At 45.2% G+C, this 19,031-nt stretch overlaps 1 protein-coding gene across 1 annotated transcript in view; it reads left to right on the forward strand.

Annotated features, from left to right (window-relative positions):
• RAB3B (RAB3B, member RAS oncogene family) overlaps positions 1–17,724 on the forward strand; it is a 62,692-nt gene extending 44,968 nt beyond the window's left edge. Inside the window, exons 4-5 of the mRNA XM_061184226.1 lie at positions 1,691–1,815; positions 13,679–17,724. Coding sequence (XP_061040209.1) covers positions 1,691–1,815; positions 13,679–13,866 — 313 coding nt within the window. The 3' untranslated portion in view covers positions 13,867–17,724. The remainder of the gene's footprint in view (positions 1–1,690; positions 1,816–13,678) is intronic.
• Positions 17,725–19,031: the final 1,307 nt, after the last annotated feature.

Raw genomic sequence — 19,031 nt, forward strand, 5'->3', positions numbered from 1 at the left:
GCTGAGGACTGAATGTCTATCTTTCCCAAGCTCTGGCCTTTAGTTTTGCCTCTGGGAAACTTGGTCCCAGCCTAGTACCCACCTGCCATCTAAGCCCCAGTACCCAGCACAGAACCTGGCTCTCTGTCGATTCACCACAAATGGTGGTTGAGTAAATTCCATCCTTTGAGGGAGTGGCTTTTCACCCTTAAAGAGAAGATTGGTGGTGAGATCAGCTTTAGGAGCAGGGTTGGCAATCGGTCCAGGTTGCAGTTAGGGTTGAGTTAGATTGAGTGTCAGTGTCAGGATAGGGTCAGATTTTATTTAGATCTGCTTCAGGATCAACCATTTGCTGGCTTCTTCCTTCATCAGACAATCAATGACTTCTTTTCTCTGTGCTCTATGCTGGGGGCTGGCACCCCAAAGATGAATAAGCCTGTCCCTGCCCTCAAGGAGAGACAGATAAATTCAGCCAAATGTGACAGGTGCCACAAAAAAGAGTAGGGGAACAAAAGGGGAGGTAATTGTTTCTACCTGATGAGGTATTTGGGGACAGAGTTAGGCCAACTCCACAAAAAGATGTCTCCTCAATAAAAAGGTCTGATTTTATTTCCTCTGTTTAAAAGTTTGTTTCTCATTATAAGAGTAATACATGCTCACTTTCAAAATTTTGAAAAGTAAAGTATTTTTTCAAAGTTTTGGGACTTCCGTGGTGGCGCAGTGGTTGAGAATCTGCCTGGCAATGCAGGGGACACGGGTTCGATCCCTGGTCTGGGAAGATCCCACATGCCGCGGAGCAGCTAAGCCTGTGCACAACAACTACTGAGCCTGTGCTCTAGAGTCTGCAAGCCACAAATACTGAGCCTGCATGCCACAACTACTGAAGCCCGCGCGCCTAGAGCCCATGCTCCACAACAAGAGAAGCCACCATAATGAGAAGCCCGCGCACAGCAGTGAAGAGTAGCCCCCGCTCGCCACAACTAGAGAAAGCCCGCACACAGCAACGAAGACCCAACGCAGCCAAAAATAAATAAATAAATAAAATTTCATAATCATCCTACGTGAAGGAAACCACCGCTGACATTTTGGTTTCTACAAATAATAATGATCTAAGGCCTCAGTGAAGATTTATGAATCACAGAGGAGGAGGGAGAGGCTTGCTGGGCCAGGGGAAGCTTGAGAAGGCTCCCCCAGGCAACTGTGGGATCAGCCCTGGGCCTTGGAGGATGACTTAGTGTGGTGAAGGGATTTCCAGTAAAGACAAAGGCACATGCCATGCAAGAGCCTTTGGGGAATGGGTGAGGTTTGTGAAGTGAGAGGAAGGGTGATGAGGCTGGAGAGACAGGATGGGAATGGTCTTGAACGCTTAACTGAGGGATCTAGACTTCATCGCTTAGCTAGTCCAGGGACCAGAGAAGGCTTTTAAGAAAGGACGAATCATCCGATAGATGTTTTAGAAAGAGCTCTCTGCCCTGTGAGGAGAGGGCGTTAGAGGTGGACTCCAAATAGCTGAGTGAAGTTTGCAACCAGGGCTTAAGGGTCATCATCTGTGACAGCCAGCAGGAGCAGAGGTCTGACTGTCCCAGGCTGAATTAGTTGACAGTATCTCGTGTGTTGCGAACCCCACTGAAGGGGCTTCTGTGAGCTTTGCAGGGTCCTTTCCAGCCTAGGAGTATGTCATTAACACTGTCATCTCTCTGTCTCTCTTTAGGGCTACTCAGATCAAGACCTACTCCTGGGACAATGCGCAGGTCATCCTGGTGGGGAACAAGTGTGACATGGAGGAAGAGAGGGTTGTTCCCACCGAGAAGGGCCGGCTCCTCGCAGAGCAGCTTGGTATGTGCACGACACGTGTGTGTGCACGGGAGTGGGGCAAATGGAGAGGACAAGTGTGTGTTTGTATTTGTGACATTAAGGATGTGCTGTGATTGTGAATTATGTGTATATGTGCTCCGTGTGTATTGTTTCATATTTGTGTGATGTACATATGGGCTTTGTGCTAGTGAATTCTAGGTATTCATTATTTATGATACAGGTGTATTTTGTTACATTGAATGTATAAATAATTTTTTTATAGATTTATTTATTTTTGGCTGCGTTGGGTCTTCGTTGCTGCACACGGGCTTTCTCTAGTTGTGGTGAGCGGGGGCTACTCTTCGTTGCGGTGCTCAGGCTTCTTCTTGGAAGAAGCCTAGAGCATGGGCTCTAGGTGCATGGGCTTCAGTAGTTGTGGTGCGTGGACTCAGTAGTTGTGGCTCGCAGGCTCTAGAGTGCAGGCTCAGTAGTTGTGGCGCACGGGCTTAGTTGCTCCGCAGCATGTGAGATCTTCCCGGACCAGGGATCGAACCCATGTCCCCTGCACTGGCAGGCGGATTCTTAACCACTGTGCAACCAGGGAGGTCCTTGAATGTATAAATAAAATGTAAATTTATGAAATCTTTTTTTTAACCAGCTCCTTCCACAAAGGATTTGCGGTATCCTATAAAAATCATCATAGTATCAATACATCAATAAAAGAAATAAGTGAGACAATTGAAGCAAAGGGAAAGCAAGTGTAGGAGAATATAAGAGGAGGCCAGGGGTGAGATAAGTGTATATTTTATAAGTTTTTGGGCATGTGCAAGAGTTGGGCCAAAATATTTGCTTTGAGCTTCCCAGCAACCATTGCAAAGAGGGAAACATAATCAGTTACATGGTTCAGAGATGGTCCTTAAGATGAAAACAAATCCATTATTCCAGAGAAACACTGCTCTCCACTGACAACTGTAGAGCAGACTCTATATGCTGAATGCGACAATGTCCTTAATATCAAACATGCCTTATAGCAACTACAACACTGAACATCGTAGGCTGTGTCTTACAATTTCTCTCAATGTAAACTGATGCTTTGTCACCAAAATACAATTCACGGCAAAAGTAATTGTATGAGGGATGAGACAACGTGGTTTAGGCATGCAGCTCAGTGATGCTCTGACTTTTTCCAAGGTTAAAGCACCTTGACCCTTGTGCTCCACTGAGACCCAGGTGCCTCAGATGTGTCTCAGTGACTGCACAGCAGGACACCTACCTACACTTGCTTAAAAGAGCAGCCTTTCTTTTCTTCCTTTTTTTCTTTTCTTTTCTGTATTGGGGTTCAATGTAGGATCACCTTAGAGAAGTCTTCTTCTAGAAGAATGAGCGTACTGCTTAGCTTTTAGCCAGTCTCCCTAAGTATTTCTTACAACCTAGGTGCTGTAAGTATTGAGGAATAGGGAGTTTAAAGTTACATTCTCTGCCAGTTTCTGAAGTACAGATATTTGGGCTGGTAGGTGGGAAAATTGTATAATATACGAGTGTGAATTGTGTCTTATATATATTTGTGTTATGTGTATTATGAGTAGATGTATAGGAGAGTGTCCTATACTTCTTTCTTCCCTCTCCTGTTCTCCAGTGTGGCCTGGAATAGAAATTAACACACTGTAGGTGCTTAATAAACACGGAGGTTGGGCCATTTGGCTCTCGATGGTTCTTGCCCCATCACAGAGGTTCTCAGGGTCCAGAATGTGCCTCTACCCATTCCCATGGTTCACAGAACAGTAAGCATGTGGCGAAGCCCTCACATGGGTGACCTCAGGCTATCTCTTTATGTCTTCAGCCTGCTGTCCCTGAGACTCCCAGCGCTCTCCCTGGATCAATGATGTGCCATCTGTTTGAAAGGCTCTTTTCTACTGCCCATCCCCTACTTTTATCCAGCTGTTGAAAGCCCACTCAGCTTTCAGAACATCTTCACTGCTCTGAAGCCTCTTCCGTATTCCCCCAGCTTTTTTCTTTGTGCCCCCACTTAGCCCCCCCATACATGCAACAGGCAGAGTACCCATCACACTTGGGTGCACTTGTTTCCATATTTGTCTCCAGGAAGCTCCATGAGGATGGGAAATGAGTCTTGTTTATCTTTATACCCACCATGCCTGGCAAATGGCCTGGCAGTGAGTAAACACTGCAAGACTATGTTTTGATTAAAATTTTATGGAGTCAAGTATTTGGCTACTTCATTTTACTTCATTCTGATTACGACTTCCTGAGCTCCTACTCCGTGCCAAGTACTGTGCTGTGAAATAGGCTATGTTCTCTGGTCTGAGACCGAAACAGTGATCCACCTGGTGATCAGTGTTGTGATAGAGGGATGTGCCGGGGTTGTGGGAGCACAGAGGAGGCACCTATTCAGTTGGGGTCAGAGAACATAACGCCCACGCTGAGTCTTGAAGACAAGTAGGAGCAGCCAAGTGAGAAAGAAAGGCAAGGACATTCCAGGTGGGGGAATAACACTGGCAAAGGCAAGGAACAGCACTCTGTGTTTAGGGAGCCATAAATCATTGGATTGTGTGAGTCTAGAGTAGTGCTTCCCCAAGCGGGAGACTCATGTCACTGGAAGTGTGCAAGATGATTTTATGTATATATTTTGGTGTGTATTAGAAAAAATATATAATCAGCATGTCAAGCCTTTAAAGTTAAATAAGACTAAGTTTTAAAAAGGTGAGTTAATTTTATATTTGGAAAAAGTGTAGCCAGCATGCCAGACCCTTATGACTAGCATTTTAAAAAGGTGTGTTAGTTAAACATTTATTAGGTGTTTACCATGTGCCAGGCCTTATTCTAAGTGTTTAAAGTATTACTCATTTAACTTAATCCCCCTAGAACCCTCTGAGATAGGTACTTTTCTTATATCCAAGTTGTTCTTTTTTTTTTTTTTAAAGTACAAACAGATTATTTTTAAAATTTATTTATTTATTTATTTTTGGCTGTGTTGGGTCTTCGTTTCTGTGCGAGGGCTTTCTCTAGTTGTGGCAAGCGGGGGCAACTCTTCATCGCGGTGCGCGGGCCTCTCACTATCGCGGCCTCTCTTGCTGCGGAGCACAGGCTCCAGACGCGCAGGCTCGGTAACTGTGGCTCATGGGCCCAGTTGCTCCGCGGCATATGGGATCTTCCCAGACCAGGGCTCGAACCCGTGTCCCCTGCATTGGCAGGCAGATTCTTAACCACTGCGCCACCAGGGAAGCCCCAAGTTGTTCTTTTAACAGATGAGAAAACTGAGGCACAGAGAAGTTGAGTAACTTGCTTAAGGTCACACAGCTAGTAACAAGTAGAGTCAGAATTTGAACTCAAGCAGTAGTCTGGCTCCAGAGCCTGTGCTTCTAACCACTTAACCTCACTATACAGCAAATATCGTAATAATGGCTGATATATTTTGAGCCAGGCATTATATGAAATGCTTTGCGTTAATTATCTCATTTAATTCTCGCTATAAGCCTTCAAGGTAGGTCATGTTCAATACTCTGAAAAATTAGGTTCTTGCTCAAGATTACACAATTAGGAAGTGGTAGAGCCAATAAAGATCTATCTAATTTATGTAGGAAAACAGATGGAAGTGAGATTAATTCTTACTACAGGGTTTAGGAAGGTACTTAAAGAAGGCCTTAATGAATTGGTTAGATTTGGGTAGGTCAAGGTAACCCATCTCAGTCCTACACGACTTCCTGAGCTTTCCTCTACTGCTTACCAGAACTTGCCTATTTACATGTCTGTCTCTCTTGGTAGACCTCAGCAGTAGCAGGGGTTATGTCTAAAATTCTTTTTCATTATCCCAGCCACGCAGCACAGGATAGATACTCATTCACTCGTACATTTGTTTATTGAAAAATATTCATTGAGCACATACTCTGAGCCAGGTTTTATCTTGGCACTTAGCTGTGATTCTTACTGTCACGGAACTAATGGGGGAAAGAGACATTAAACAAATAATTATACAAATAAATATATAATTAAAAATTGTGTAAATGGGTGAATTGTATGGTATGCGAATTATATCTCAATAAAGCTGTTAAAAATTGTGCTAAGTTCTATTTGACTTAGGACTCTCATTATGGCAAGTGATAAAATCCCAACTGAAACAAGCTTTAATTAAAAAAATAGAATTTATTAGCTTATGAGTGCAACTTAATTGCACTATTTCTTAGCTTTGTGTATGCCTTCAGCCTCTTTCTATAGTCAGACTCTGAATGGGGAGTAAGATGGATGATGGCAGCTCCAGATTCATATCTTCCAACTTCTGCAAAAAGAGGATTCTTGCTCCCAACCACCTTATGTCAATCTCAGGGAAGACTGTGATTGGCTACCTGTGAGTCACATGCCTGTCCCAGTGGCTGGGGGAGGCAAGTATTGTAACCTATAGTCCCACCACAGTTGTTTAAAGTAGAAGTTCCATAAAGGAAGGAATGGTGGACAGATAAAAGTAACATAAGTCCACTGCAAGTGCTATTAAGAAAGTAAAAAAGAGAGAAACCTAATTTTAGACTGGAGAGTCAAGATCTTCTGAGAAAGTAACGCTTAAGCTGAGAACTAAAGGATCAGAAAAAAATTAGGCAAAGATTGAGGGTGGGTTGGGGAGGGGAGTGTTCCACATCAAGACCAGCCCTAACTTAGTTTAGAGCTGAAAACGCTCATGAGATTGAAAGACCACGTTGCAGGGACTAACTAGTCAAGGGGAGAGTAGTGGGAGATGAGGGTGGAGTGGTGGGCAGGGGCCAGATCATGCAGGATCTTGCAGACCATGTCAAGAATTTCACAAGAATGTGATCGTATCTGTGAGCAGTGAGAGAGGATGCTCAGCCTTGCTCATCCTCACCCTCTGCTACACCAACTATTAAGTAAGTCTCAGTGATCTGCTTGCCAGTGCAGTAGGGCCATTCTCTGCTTTATGGGATTCCTCTTCAGGACTCCCTTTCTTTTAGTGTTTCTCAGCTCTCTCAGCCAGAACTACTGATATGGCCAGCAACTAGCATTTATTAAAGCTTTGAGTAGCATCAGGTCTTCTATATCCTCAAAGTTTCTGGGACATGGATGAGGCTGTAGAGTCGCTGAGGCAAGTGGATCTTCGGGAGGGCAGAGAAGTTTCAGGGACTCCTATTCCAGGAAGCATGACATGTTAGGGCCTCTACCTCTTTGTGCCGCTCAGAAAGGGGCTCCTTGTCTCTTCCTCGATCTGACTGGGAATGGGTCTAGACTAGAGCCCAGGGATGCTAGTAAAAGCGAAATGCACTTCTGCCTACAAGGGCAGGAGAAACCTGTTCAAAATGTGGTTTTGAAACATACACATAAACACTCACTTCAGGGAAGTGTGGAGGGAAAAGTACCAGCCTAGGAGTTTGGAGACTGAGGGTTTTATCCTGCTTCTGCCACTAGTTTACTGTGTGACCTTGAGCATCTTATTTCCTGTTTCTGGGTCTCAATTTTGCCCTTTTGAAAAACAGGGGATTTGGATTAGTTGAGTGGGAAGGTCTGTTCAGCTCTATCCCTCTGACTCCATGATTTCAATTCACACAATTCCCCACTCATCACTCAGTCCCCACAGACCCTTGTACATGGCCTTGCTTATTTTAGGTGCTTGATAAATGTTTTTTGGATTGGGGTGAATTGAAACCTTGCATCACTCAGCCTGGTGCAGAGAAACAAAGACCTGGCTGACATTGAGAATAACTAACCTTGGTGTAGTGACTTATGATTCACAATGTGTTTTCACAACAATTCTCTTGTGACCCTCACTCTCATTCCTAGTCTGGGAGGCGGCATTGTCTTCAGCTCCATTACGCTGAGGAAGCTGAGTTCATACCACTTATGTTTTCTTGCATGCAATGAGCTGTGCCACACTTCCATGTCTTACTTTTTTCACTTGAGGATTATGTAACTTTTCTAAGCCACACAGGTCATAGGTGGCAGGTCCAGTACTCTAACTCAGCCTTTAGACTCAAAATCCTAACGCTTCCATTGTATCATCACCCAGTGGTGTTTTCCCAAAAGCTTGCAGTAGTTTCTCTTGAAATTTCACCCTCAGTCCCAGTGTTGGTGAGAATTCTTTGGATTATGTTGTGGTAACACATAACCCAAGTCAGGAGCTTGGATAATAAAGGTTTATTTCTCACTCACATTACATGCCAACTGCAAGTCAGCTGCAACTCTGTCCATGTCACGCAACTCTGAGATCCAATCTGAGATGCCTAAGCCACACAAAGACTCTCAAAGCTTCTGTTGGGACTTGGTCTGCCCACATCCATTGGCCAAAGCAAGTTACATGATGAGATCTGTTGTTGATTGACAAGGGAGATATATTCCTCCCACAAGGAGGCACTGCAAGCCACTTGGCAGTGGGTGGGAATATAAAATCTTCTACAGGGAGGGCAGTGAACAGTCTGCCACAATCACTGAACACATGATGGACCCTGGTGCCCTAGAGGTGAATAAGTTCCCTGCTCTCAAGATGCTCATTGACCAGGGAAACAAAATAGTAGAGAGATAATCTCAATGTTCCGTTTACTATCATTCTTCACCCTTCTCCAGCTCTGTCTCTCTCTTGAAACCGCCCCCTGGGAAGTTGACCTTTGCAGGCTGTGTTTCCCAGCCTCCTGTGACTGGCTTCTGGCTGGGTTTAGCCAAGGAGAGACACTGGCAAGTGATGGGAGTTGGGGAAAAGGGAAGAACCTGCATGTGTGTCTCCCCCACCCCTTGGCAGGCTCCCCCAGTAGAGGCTGCTCCTCTTCTCTGACTCCTGCTCCCACAGTTTTAACTTCCTTTGGCCCCATTAATAGTTTTCTTTTCTGTTAATAATCTCTGGGTTTCTTCAGTATTCTGTTTGGCCTCTTAGTTCTTCTACCATCCATATAACCAGTTCCCTCTAGTTCAGATGTTAAGAACAGTTCCCATTTTCCTGATGGATTCTGACTGAAACAATTGTGTCAGGTGCCATGGGGGTCTAGGGGAGAGGTACATTGTATGTTCTGAGTGGTGGAGATGGGGCGGGAAGAGAAAGGGAAGGCTCTGTGCAATCAGGGATTCCACAGGTGAGTAATGAAGAGGATTAGGAGTAGGAGCTAAAGAGTAGTAGCACGAGTAAAGAAACCAAATAAGAAAGTGTCGATGTTTCTGGAGCATGGTGTGAGCCAGGAAGATGAGGCTGGGGAAGTGGACAGAGGCTGAGCCATGCCGAATCTTGGGTGTTAACCTAATGAGGCTGGATATTGGATTAATTAAACCTCTTTGAGTTCCAGTGACACAAATCTAAGTCAAAATAGCTCAAGTTATAAGGACAGGGGCATAGCAGAAACAAAACGGGAGAGAATGTTGCTGGAAATGAGATGGTTAAGAAATTTAAGAGCCAGGGTGTTGGATGGATTGTCCACCTGAAACCTGAAGTTCCTGAGAATGAGTACAAGCCTGGGTGGAAAGGAAGACAGTGAATCCCTTGCCAAAATTATCAGTGACCAGAGGGGCTTGAGTTGAAGACTGATACAAGATGGAGATGAGGAGGTTACCAGAGCAGGCTAGAGAAGGGATTTGAACGTAAAAGTAGAGGAGAAATGTTCTGGGGCAGTTTCAGGGTGAGGAGAAGCAAGTTTAGCTAGTTGTGAGTTTCTGAAAAGAGTTCTAAAGTCAAATTCAGAAGCAGGCAGTGTGGACAGAGTCAGTGGAATCTGTGGGGCTGTGACAGCTGCCTTTGGACAGGATAGGTAAACAGGAGCATTTTGGAGGTGGGAATCATCTCAGATTCAATTAAGAATTGGGCCCGATTCAAGGCAGCAGAAATTCCATTGTTCTGAAGCCAATTAGAGGGAGGAAAGGACGGGGGGACAGTCTGATTAATTGGTTGTCATCTTCCTGAGCTCTCTAGATTCTCAGCTCCTGAGACTCCTCACTAATGAACCTGAGGAAAAGGTTACCATCTGGGCCTACTAATGAAGAGCCTTCCAGGAGTCTGACAGTCATTGGGTAGAGGTGCATTTGGGATTGTTCTGCTAGCAAAAGAGACCCACGAGCTGGCCAGGGCCACGCACCAGTTACTTGAATCAGAGTTCTCATACCTTGGTTATCTTTCAGACGGCAGTGATGACATCTCCTTGGCCTGACATATGCGCTCTCCGTGTTTGGTTACTTACTCCCTCTTCTGTCACCACTTTGAGCTTACTGCTCTAATGATAACAAACTGCTGTGGTCATTCTGGGATATACCAAGACTGTTTTTTGTCCCATTATATGTGTTTATGTGGTTTCCCCTGCCTGGTGTCCTATACATGCATGTGCTCACACATGTCTTTATCTAGCTGATATCTGCTTAGGAATCAGCTTCTCCAAGAAACCTTCCCTGGGCCCCAGACTCAGATAAGTGCCTCCTCTGTGCCATGACAATTCCCTCGCTCCCCACCCTTCCAGCATTTATCACACTGTCAGTGTGTCTATCTCCGCTTCTCAAGGTTAGGAACCGCATCTGATTCACTTCAGTGTCCCCAGTGCCCAGCACAGGGTTTGCCGTGCTTATTGAGATGAGTTCTCATGAACTCCACTGTCCACAGCCCCTCAACCACACCCTCCACGCACATTCCCGTCTCCCACATCCATCTGTCCATTCATTCAGTTAATATTCACCAAGCCCCTACTCTTCTGGCTGGTACTGGAGCTCAGATGAATGACGTGGTCCCTGCTTGGGGATCTCTTTGTCAGATGGACTTCCACCATGCAGGGTAACACGTGCTGTGGCAGAGGGAAGCACAGAGGAGGATGCAAAGCCATACCTAAGCTGAGTCCTAAAGAAAAAGTTAGTCAGGTGAAGAGTTTTGCTCAGTTCTGGCCTTAAAGACACCCATCGCCACTAACTTTTGGAAGCCTATTCTCCCTCTCCTCCCCTGCCACTCTCTCCCTCTGCCGCATTCCTGCACAGCCTCTGGTTTGCTCTACCTGGGTTATAGTGTATTCTGTCACTGTCCCAGCTGAGAGTGAGACAAGGGGGCATAAGGGATAGAGCCCTGGCTTATGCCCCATCCCTGAGCCTCAGTTTCCCTATCTGTAAATTACAAGTGATAACCCTTGCTTTGCCCCCCACCCCCGCAAAGTTGTTTTAAAATTGTACTTGGGAATCGTTAAGGACTATGAACGTGTGAGGGACTGACACTCTGATAAGTGTGTCTTTTCTCCACAATTAGATTTGGTCTCCCCTTGTCCCTGGCACTCCAGGCAAGACCTGGCGCAAAGTTAATGTTCAATAAAGACCTGGTTTATTGATTGACCCTGAATGATGAAGAAAAAGAGGTTTTCCCCAAAGACCCTGGGGACTGATGGAGGGGCAAGGGAGCTGGGACTCAGATGGGCTGGGAACATAAGGGAAAGGGAATTGTCATGTATTCCACATGCCAACCACTTCACATACTTTTGTGCATTTAATTCTTATTACCACCCTATGAGGTAGGTGATATTCACCCATTCTACAGATGAGGATACCGAGGCTGGGAGAAATTAGGCAATTTGCCTGAGGTCACACAGCTGGTAGCTGACAGAGACTATATTCAAATCCAGGCTGTCTGACTTCTGGGCTTCTTCCCACTGCCCAGCTGCGCAATGGGGCACGTCCTCCCCTCAGTGCCAATTCCTCAGAAGGGATTGGTGATCCTGGCCTTGACCTGTGTCCCCATCTTCATCCAAACTGATGGTTTAAGCCTATTTACTTCTTTACGTGTTTGCCCCTTTCCTAGGCAAGCAACATACTCCGCCCTCTTCCCCAAACACTGTCACTTGTAACAAACCAGTCAAAGGCCAGAGAGTCAATGTTTATGATATTCATTAAGGAAAAGCTACATGCTGGAGGGTCTCTTAAGCCAACTGCGTTTCTACAGACTGAGGATAATGAGCCAGCGGGCCAGCAGCTGCTTCCTTCTTCATCACATGTCCTCAATTAGCAGGCACTTCTGCACCTTGCTTTCTCAGGTCGGGAAATGGGCTACAGGAGAGGCTGTCAACCAGAGGCGGGCTGGCAGGAATTGTGAGTGCCTTCAAGCTGGTGTGGCCCGGGGAAGAGGAGCCCTGTTTGTACCTGGGGGCTTCAGCCCCCTCTGTGGACAATGGGATAATAGGGAGAAGGAAGGAGGAGGAAAGAGACCCCCCTCCTCTGTGTGAGAGGATGATAAAAGAGGGAGAAAGGGATGAAGAGGAAGTGAGAGGAGCAGATGAAAGACGAGCAGAAAGAAACTGTCATCGTAACAGGCAACTTCGTACAGCAGTTTATCCATTGTCTCGCTCAATCCTCCCGGATTGCTCTCGGCAGGAAGACGCTGTTATTATTCCTATTTGACAAACGAGGAGGCTGAGACTCAGAGAGGTTAAAGTGATTCAGAAAGATGAAGTGACTTGCCCAGATTCAGACCCTGTGGTAGTCAGATAAAAGCAAAGGAGGCCAAAGAGGCAGGGCTGTGTATGGATGTAGGAGCTAGCCAGACCCAGATCTAAAACCAGTTTCCACTAACACAGTCACATGACCTTGTGTGAGTTAGGTAATCTCTTAGAGCCTTCATTTTTCTTTTATAAATTGGAGATGATTATATTTACCCCACAGGCTGTTGTGAGGATTAAGGAAGACAATATCTGTAAAGCTCCTAGCATAGCATCTGGCATATAGTAGGCACTCAATAAATATTAAGGATCTCAAGGAGTATGAGAAACATAAGGGGAAAAGAAGGAGCTAACATGGAAAAAGGGAAGAGGGAAGCTTTTGAGGAGAAATAAAGATGGACTCAGAAGGAAGGGAAAGAGGAAGGTGGACAGACAAAAGAGGAAGGAGTAGGCCGGCACAGGGACGTGATGGAGAATGGAGGCTTATGCTTCTAAGGGCTGCCACCAACCTGGCCAAGACCCTCAGTTGGAAAGCAGCCGCTTTGTCTGAATCAGGAGGGCTTTGCTCGTGTCTCCTGGGACAACCAAGTTCTGTTCATTGTCACAGAAAGTACCTTTAAGGATCTCAAGGTGCAAAACAGACAAGAATGTCTCACCCTTCAGGTGCAGTTTTTCCTGGGCAATTTGTTGGGTCCATGTGAGGAGCGAGAGATCCAGGGTGATTCCTGGAAATTCAGGGAGGAGGAACCCCTCTGAGGGGAGATAACCCTGTGTGTCTGTGAGTAGACAGAGCAAATGAAGCTCTGCTTATTCAGTGTGGATCTTGGAGTGTCTCCCAGAACCCAGACTAGACTGGCCAGGATGGGATGAGTAGGAGGCAGGGGAAAGTGGAGTGAAAGCCCTGGTCAAAAAGGACAAAGCTTGGGCTTCTTATACTGGTGCCCTTGGGCAGGTCAGCTTACTTCTCTGAGCCACAGCGTGGGCATTAGTGAAATGAAGAGGGTCTGCCTGAGCCCTCCTTCCCCCAGGGGTGACATGAGGATCAAATGAGATAATGGGTGAGATCAATGCTTTGGAAGCTGAAGCGCTGTGTACACATAGTCAAGTAGTCACTCTCAGAAAACACCTAATTATCACACACACACACACACCCGCCCTGTATCAGGCACAGGACTATACACTTTACATGCATCATCTTGTTTAATCCTTGAAATAATTCTATGAGATAGATAAAATTATCCCAATTTATAAACCAGGGAATTGATTCATAAAGAAAATAGGTGACTTGCCCAGGGTTACACAGCTGGTCAGTGATAGAGCCAGGATCCGTCTGACTCTAAAACCAGTGCAGGTAATACCTGCCTGGTACCCTCTCCTTGAGGCAGAATCCTCCGCCCGTGGAATTAGGCCTCCTTGCTTTACTCCTGAGCACTGGCTGTATTAATGCAGAGTGTTCTGGCCAGGGGGCATGAAAAGGAAGGGAAAGATCCTTACTGCTATCTCTCTTCTATCCTCAGGGTTTGACTTCTTTGAAGCCAGCGCCAAGGAGAACATCAGCGTGAGGCAGGCCTTCGAGAGTCTGGTGGATGCCATTTGTGACAAGATGTCTGATACGCTGGACACAGACCCCTCCTTGCTGGGCACCTCCAAGAACACCCGTCTCTCGGACACCCCACCACTGCTGCAGCAGGGCTGCTCATGCTAGGCAAGGCCCACTGTCCTGGTCTCCCTTCATTGTGGCACCACACCCACTCTGCTTCCCCGTTATAATCTGTCTCCCCTCAGCTGATTTGCTGCTGTTCCTTGCCTGCAGTGAAGGTGGAAGCATGCCCCTGGGGTTCTCTATGGATGGCCCCACTCACAGACACTCAGCACTAGACTAACTAGGTCACAGTGTGGGCAGAGGTTCGTTTTACAAAAGGAGAATCCACTTTATGAAGGGGATTCACTACAGGGACTTGGAAAAGCGAGTGTCTTTTCTGCCTTTAAAATAAGATTTCCTCCCTTGACCAAAATTTGACACACCCACGCACACTTTTCAGGGCCTGGCCAACTGTGTAAAGTGAGACACACCTGCATAGCTAATCCTTTTGAAAAAGACCTCTCCATACACAACCTGCTTGTTTCATATCAGGCTCCCTGTGGGGCTTCCTCTCACTGCTAGATAAGCCTTGTTTCTCAAAGCCCTCGCCTGTTACCACGGATGCCCACAGGGCCTGGGCAGTTGCTGTGGTGACAGGCCAAAGCTAATCTCCAGAGAGCTCAGCCTCTCTAAATGATGCTGAAGGAGCAAAGGCTGAGTCAGAAACACACTTAAATGAAAAAGATTATCCCCTGCAAAATGTCAAAGGTTCCTGCTATATGAAAGAACAAGTGCATGAGCTCAAGAAAGACAAAGAGAGAAAAAGAGAAACACAGGCAAGATAAAGAAACAGGTCACGAATTTCTGATTTTGCTGCTTTCCAGCAGGTTCTTAACTGTGGAACTCCATGACATTGGTCATTGGTTCTTAGACTCCCAGAATCTGAAAAATTTATAGTTGGTGGAATCCCAAATTTTACCAAGTCTCACTAGTCAATTCCAATCTTCATGTCTCTGACAATTGGCTGTCAAGCCTCACAGCCAAATCTCTTCTAAAGCATACCTTCTAGTCAGGGATGGGAGCTCGGTCTCCACACCATCTTTGGGCATCTCTCATAATCAGAAAGTTTTCCTTGCTTTAAGCTGAAATCTGCCTCCTGGAAATTCTTCTTCCTCTTCCCACTCCATTTGTACCAGCTCTGCTGTCAGAGGCTTCACAGTCTCTGCTCCCTCTGCCCCGTGACACCCTTAGATGATTTGAGAACAGAAATCATGACCCCTGGAATCTGCCCTTTCTCTAAATCAAATAGTTCTAATCCCATCTGCCATTCTTCTTAGGGTCTTCTCCCCATCTTGCCCTTTCCTCCAACCCATGTTTCAATCACTCCTGAGTAGTCCAAGTGGGAAATGTGATTCAAAGCAGAATAAATCTAAGGGGGTATGACCCTGAAAAAATTGGGAAAAATGAACTCAGAGGTTCCAATCCTAACCTCATTCTCCTGAGGGTGAAAGCTTAGTTTCTACTGAAGAGCAGATGTGAAACTACTTCTGGTGGAAACCACTTAATTAAACACCCAAAGAAAACAAAAAACAAAAAGCGTGCCTCTGACACCAGAAACAAACTGAATGCATCAGTTCATGGTTCTAGCTTGTTTGGACACAGGCACATATTTGTTTTTTAACTGAAATAATTACGTGGAGCTAGCAATGATTCCTGAAAATCTTTCCTCCCAGCCCTGGCCTGAATCCCTAGCTTCCCCCTGCACTAACATGACACTTCAGAAGTCAGTGGGGGAGGAGGGAGAGTCTCTCCCAAGTTTTCTCTCCATTTTAAATGCAGCTTATTGTCCTAGGAAAGTGCATTAACTAGCAACAGGTCCAATGACTACATAAAAGCACCCTTCAGGGTCAGCTCTGTGGAGATGTTGCCTTCTTTGACACAGTGCAGAGGATGGCGCTTTGGACTTGGAATCAGGAGACTCAGACTCTGCCCTTAAATCAAGTGTGACTCTGGACCAGTTATTCCCCATCACTGAGTCTTGATTTCCCACTTATAAAATGAGGGAGACTACGTGGGTAATCTTTCGGGTCCCTTCTGGCATGAATAACTCTGAGACTCTTTTTCTCACCTTCAACATTTCTGTTGATCTGCAAAATAAACACAAGAGATGAGGACTATCACGCAATATCACTGTAGCTAACACTGTTGTCATGCTTACTCAATACTAGGCATTGTTCCAAGCACTTAACATGTATTAACTCATTTATCTTTCCAACATCTTTGTGAGGGAATCACTATAATCAATCTCATTTAAAGACAAGGAAATTAAGGAACAAAGAGGTTCTCTAGCTTGCCTAAGGTCACATAATGAGTAAATGGTAAAGCTGGGGTTCAAAGCCAGAAAGTAGGCTCCAAGGTCTGTGCTTTTCACCACATTCTGTACTACATTTCTTATAGTACAGTGATCCAAAGAAGTTAAGAGACTTGGCCAAGATCACACAACTAGCAAGTGTTAGAGCCACAGTAGAATTCAATCCCAAGGCCATCAGATTCCAAGTCTACTGGAGAAAAGACTTATGTCTCCAATCTGTTAATAAATTTTTCAGCTACTCAGGCTAATCTGAGGTGATAGCTGTCTAATGCTTCTGGGAAGGAGGCTCTGAGGCAACCAGGTCCCCTGGGCCTGAGCAAAAAAAAATGCCCGTGAGGCATTTCTGAGGCCTAAGTGCTGGCTTTCCCTGTATCTGCCTCTGTCAGGCAATTCTTATCTAGCTCTCAAGCAGTGCTGCGAGCAGCCTCCCTGCATCAGCAATGGGGCATTTTGGGGGCATAACTTTATAAAGTTCTCTGACAATGGAAGAATGTGGTCCCTTCCCAGGGCAGTGTTCTGAATGTGCTTTTTACACTGTAAAGTCCTATACAGGTCAGGAATAATTACTATTTTTCTGGTCAGTAACACCCATCTACGCAAGTACTAGGATTTCAGACCAAGCTCCTCATGACCCCTGGGTATGTTAGTACATATATCCAATAATCCTTTCTCTCCTACTGAGTATCCAGGCAAAAATTGAATTTTTTACTTAAAAACTGTCAAACTCCTAATAACTCAGGTGCCAGTTCAAGGGAACAAGCATCTTCACAACAGATGGAATCAACAGTTAAATGTAATAGTGACAAACTCTTCTACCGGACAACAAACAGATCTGCTTGTTAGATGGCAATTCCCCAGCCTTGCTCTGTGACCTCATTTCTGCCGAGTGGAAGGCAGCAGCTTCCAGCTGATGGCGGTGAATGTTCATCGATCATGGTAATAGTGCAATTAGGTTCAAGCTGCATAATATGCTTTATGGCAACTTGTCCCAGTTTTCATCTTGCTTAACACTCCAAATAAAAGAAGATTAAAAAAACCTCTTGACCTCTAAAAAGGCAAAAGTAGGCCAAAAGTGCAATACAGTATTGTAGCTATTTATAGAATCTGTTTTAAATGCATGTGTGTCTGTAAATACAAAGTGATTGGTGACTTACTACTGTCTCCTCAGTCTGTAACTTCTAGGAGCAGCAATGCGGTAGATTGTACTGAATGGTCACAGACTCATTAAATATTAGATCTGGAAGGGAGCTTAGAAAAAATCTTGTCCAGGCTCCTCTTTGTACAAAAAGGAAGGTTGAGATCCAGGGAGGGGGAGGAAATGTTCTAAGGTCACTCTGTGGGTGGATTAGTGATGGAGCCAGGACTAGGTCTTGGATTACCTCTAGGAAGAAATTCACCTATTCTGTATCTACTATAGGTCTGGCACTATTAAACACTGGATAAATATATATGAAAACAAATGATCCCTCCCTGCAGGTACCTATAGTCTAAGGGAGGTGCTGTTTCTGAAATATTATTATCCCAATTTAGCAGGCAAGGAAACATAGCCTTGAAAAAGTTAACATGCCTAAGCCATTCATTAGTATCATTTGAACCCACCTCGATCTGACTCTCGCTCTTTCAATTTTCCTCTTCAGATTGTATATTTGAGGTGTTGGTAGTGACAGATTTCCAAAGATTGTCAGAATTAAACAGCCTCACTTGGGACATTGGTTTCACAATTGTTTTGTGACTGCAGCCTTATAATGTCCACAGAATGATATGAACATTCTCCAGACCTGACTTTCCCAGTTACACCACCTGCTCCAAGCTCCGTGCTTATGTACCAAGCTTCCTACAGTGTTTTGAGGAATGTTTATTTGAGTTTGTTTGCCAATAGTTTGGTGTTAAGTAGGAGGAATTACAGCAACAAGTGTCCTGGGATCTCATTGATTTCAGATTCCCCATCCCAAACCTACACCTGATTACCTGCCACAGCTGGAGAATCAAGCAACAGCCTGTGACTGGGAGTGCCTGCAAGAGACAGGCCCATTGGATACAAATACTGTTAAGTGATGGTTTTGAAGGCCTAGATCCCTTATATGAGGTAGGCAAAATTCAAATTTATTCATTCAACAAATTAGTGTCTAGTATGTGCCAGGATACAATTAGTGGTAAATTAGACACAATCCTTGCCTTCATAAAGCTTATAGTCCAATAGCTTGTAGTTTAGTCTAGACATTGTGAAATAATCACCCAAATAGAATTACAAAATGCAGTGAAGGAAAGCTACATCATTCTATGAGAACACGTAACTGGAAAACCTGAATCACCTATGTGGAGCTGTTTCAGGGGTCTGAGGAAGACTCCACTGCCCCTGGCCATCACTTTACATTTCTCAATTAAGCTTTCACCTTTTAGTTTAAACCTTTGATGGCTGACTGAACACAAATCCTCCAAAAAGAGTAAAAGTAAGAGGGAATTTCCTGGTGGTCCAGTGGTTAGGACTCTGGGTTTAATCCCTGGTCGGGGAACTAAGATCCCGCAAGCCATGTGGTGTGGCCAAAAAAAGTAAGAGTGAGATAAAGAATATCTGTACCTGTGACACATCTGTAGACTGCCTGGTTCAGAGTTAATTGTCCTCTGAGAGATATAATAAACCACTCCAAAACTTAGTGACTGAAAGCAGCAAACATTTGTTATTTCCCATGATTCTATAGGTCAGCTGGGTGTTTGCTCTGGCCAGGCTGGACAGTCTAGAACGGCTTCATTCACGTGTCTGGGGTCCCAGGTGAGATGACCAGGGTGGTTGAGATCTCTCTCTATGTTTTCATTTTCCAGAAGGGGACCCAGACTTGTTCACATGGTGGTGGAGGTTTTCCCAGCAGCAAGAGAGGGCAAGCTCCAATGCAGAAGCACTTTTCAAGCCTCTATTTGT

Source organism: Eubalaena glacialis, chromosome 3 (genome assembly GCF_028564815.1).
Source record: "Eubalaena glacialis isolate mEubGla1 chromosome 3, mEubGla1.1.hap2.+ XY, whole genome shotgun sequence".
Classification (NCBI taxonomy): domain Eukaryota; kingdom Metazoa; phylum Chordata; class Mammalia; order Artiodactyla; family Balaenidae; genus Eubalaena; species Eubalaena glacialis.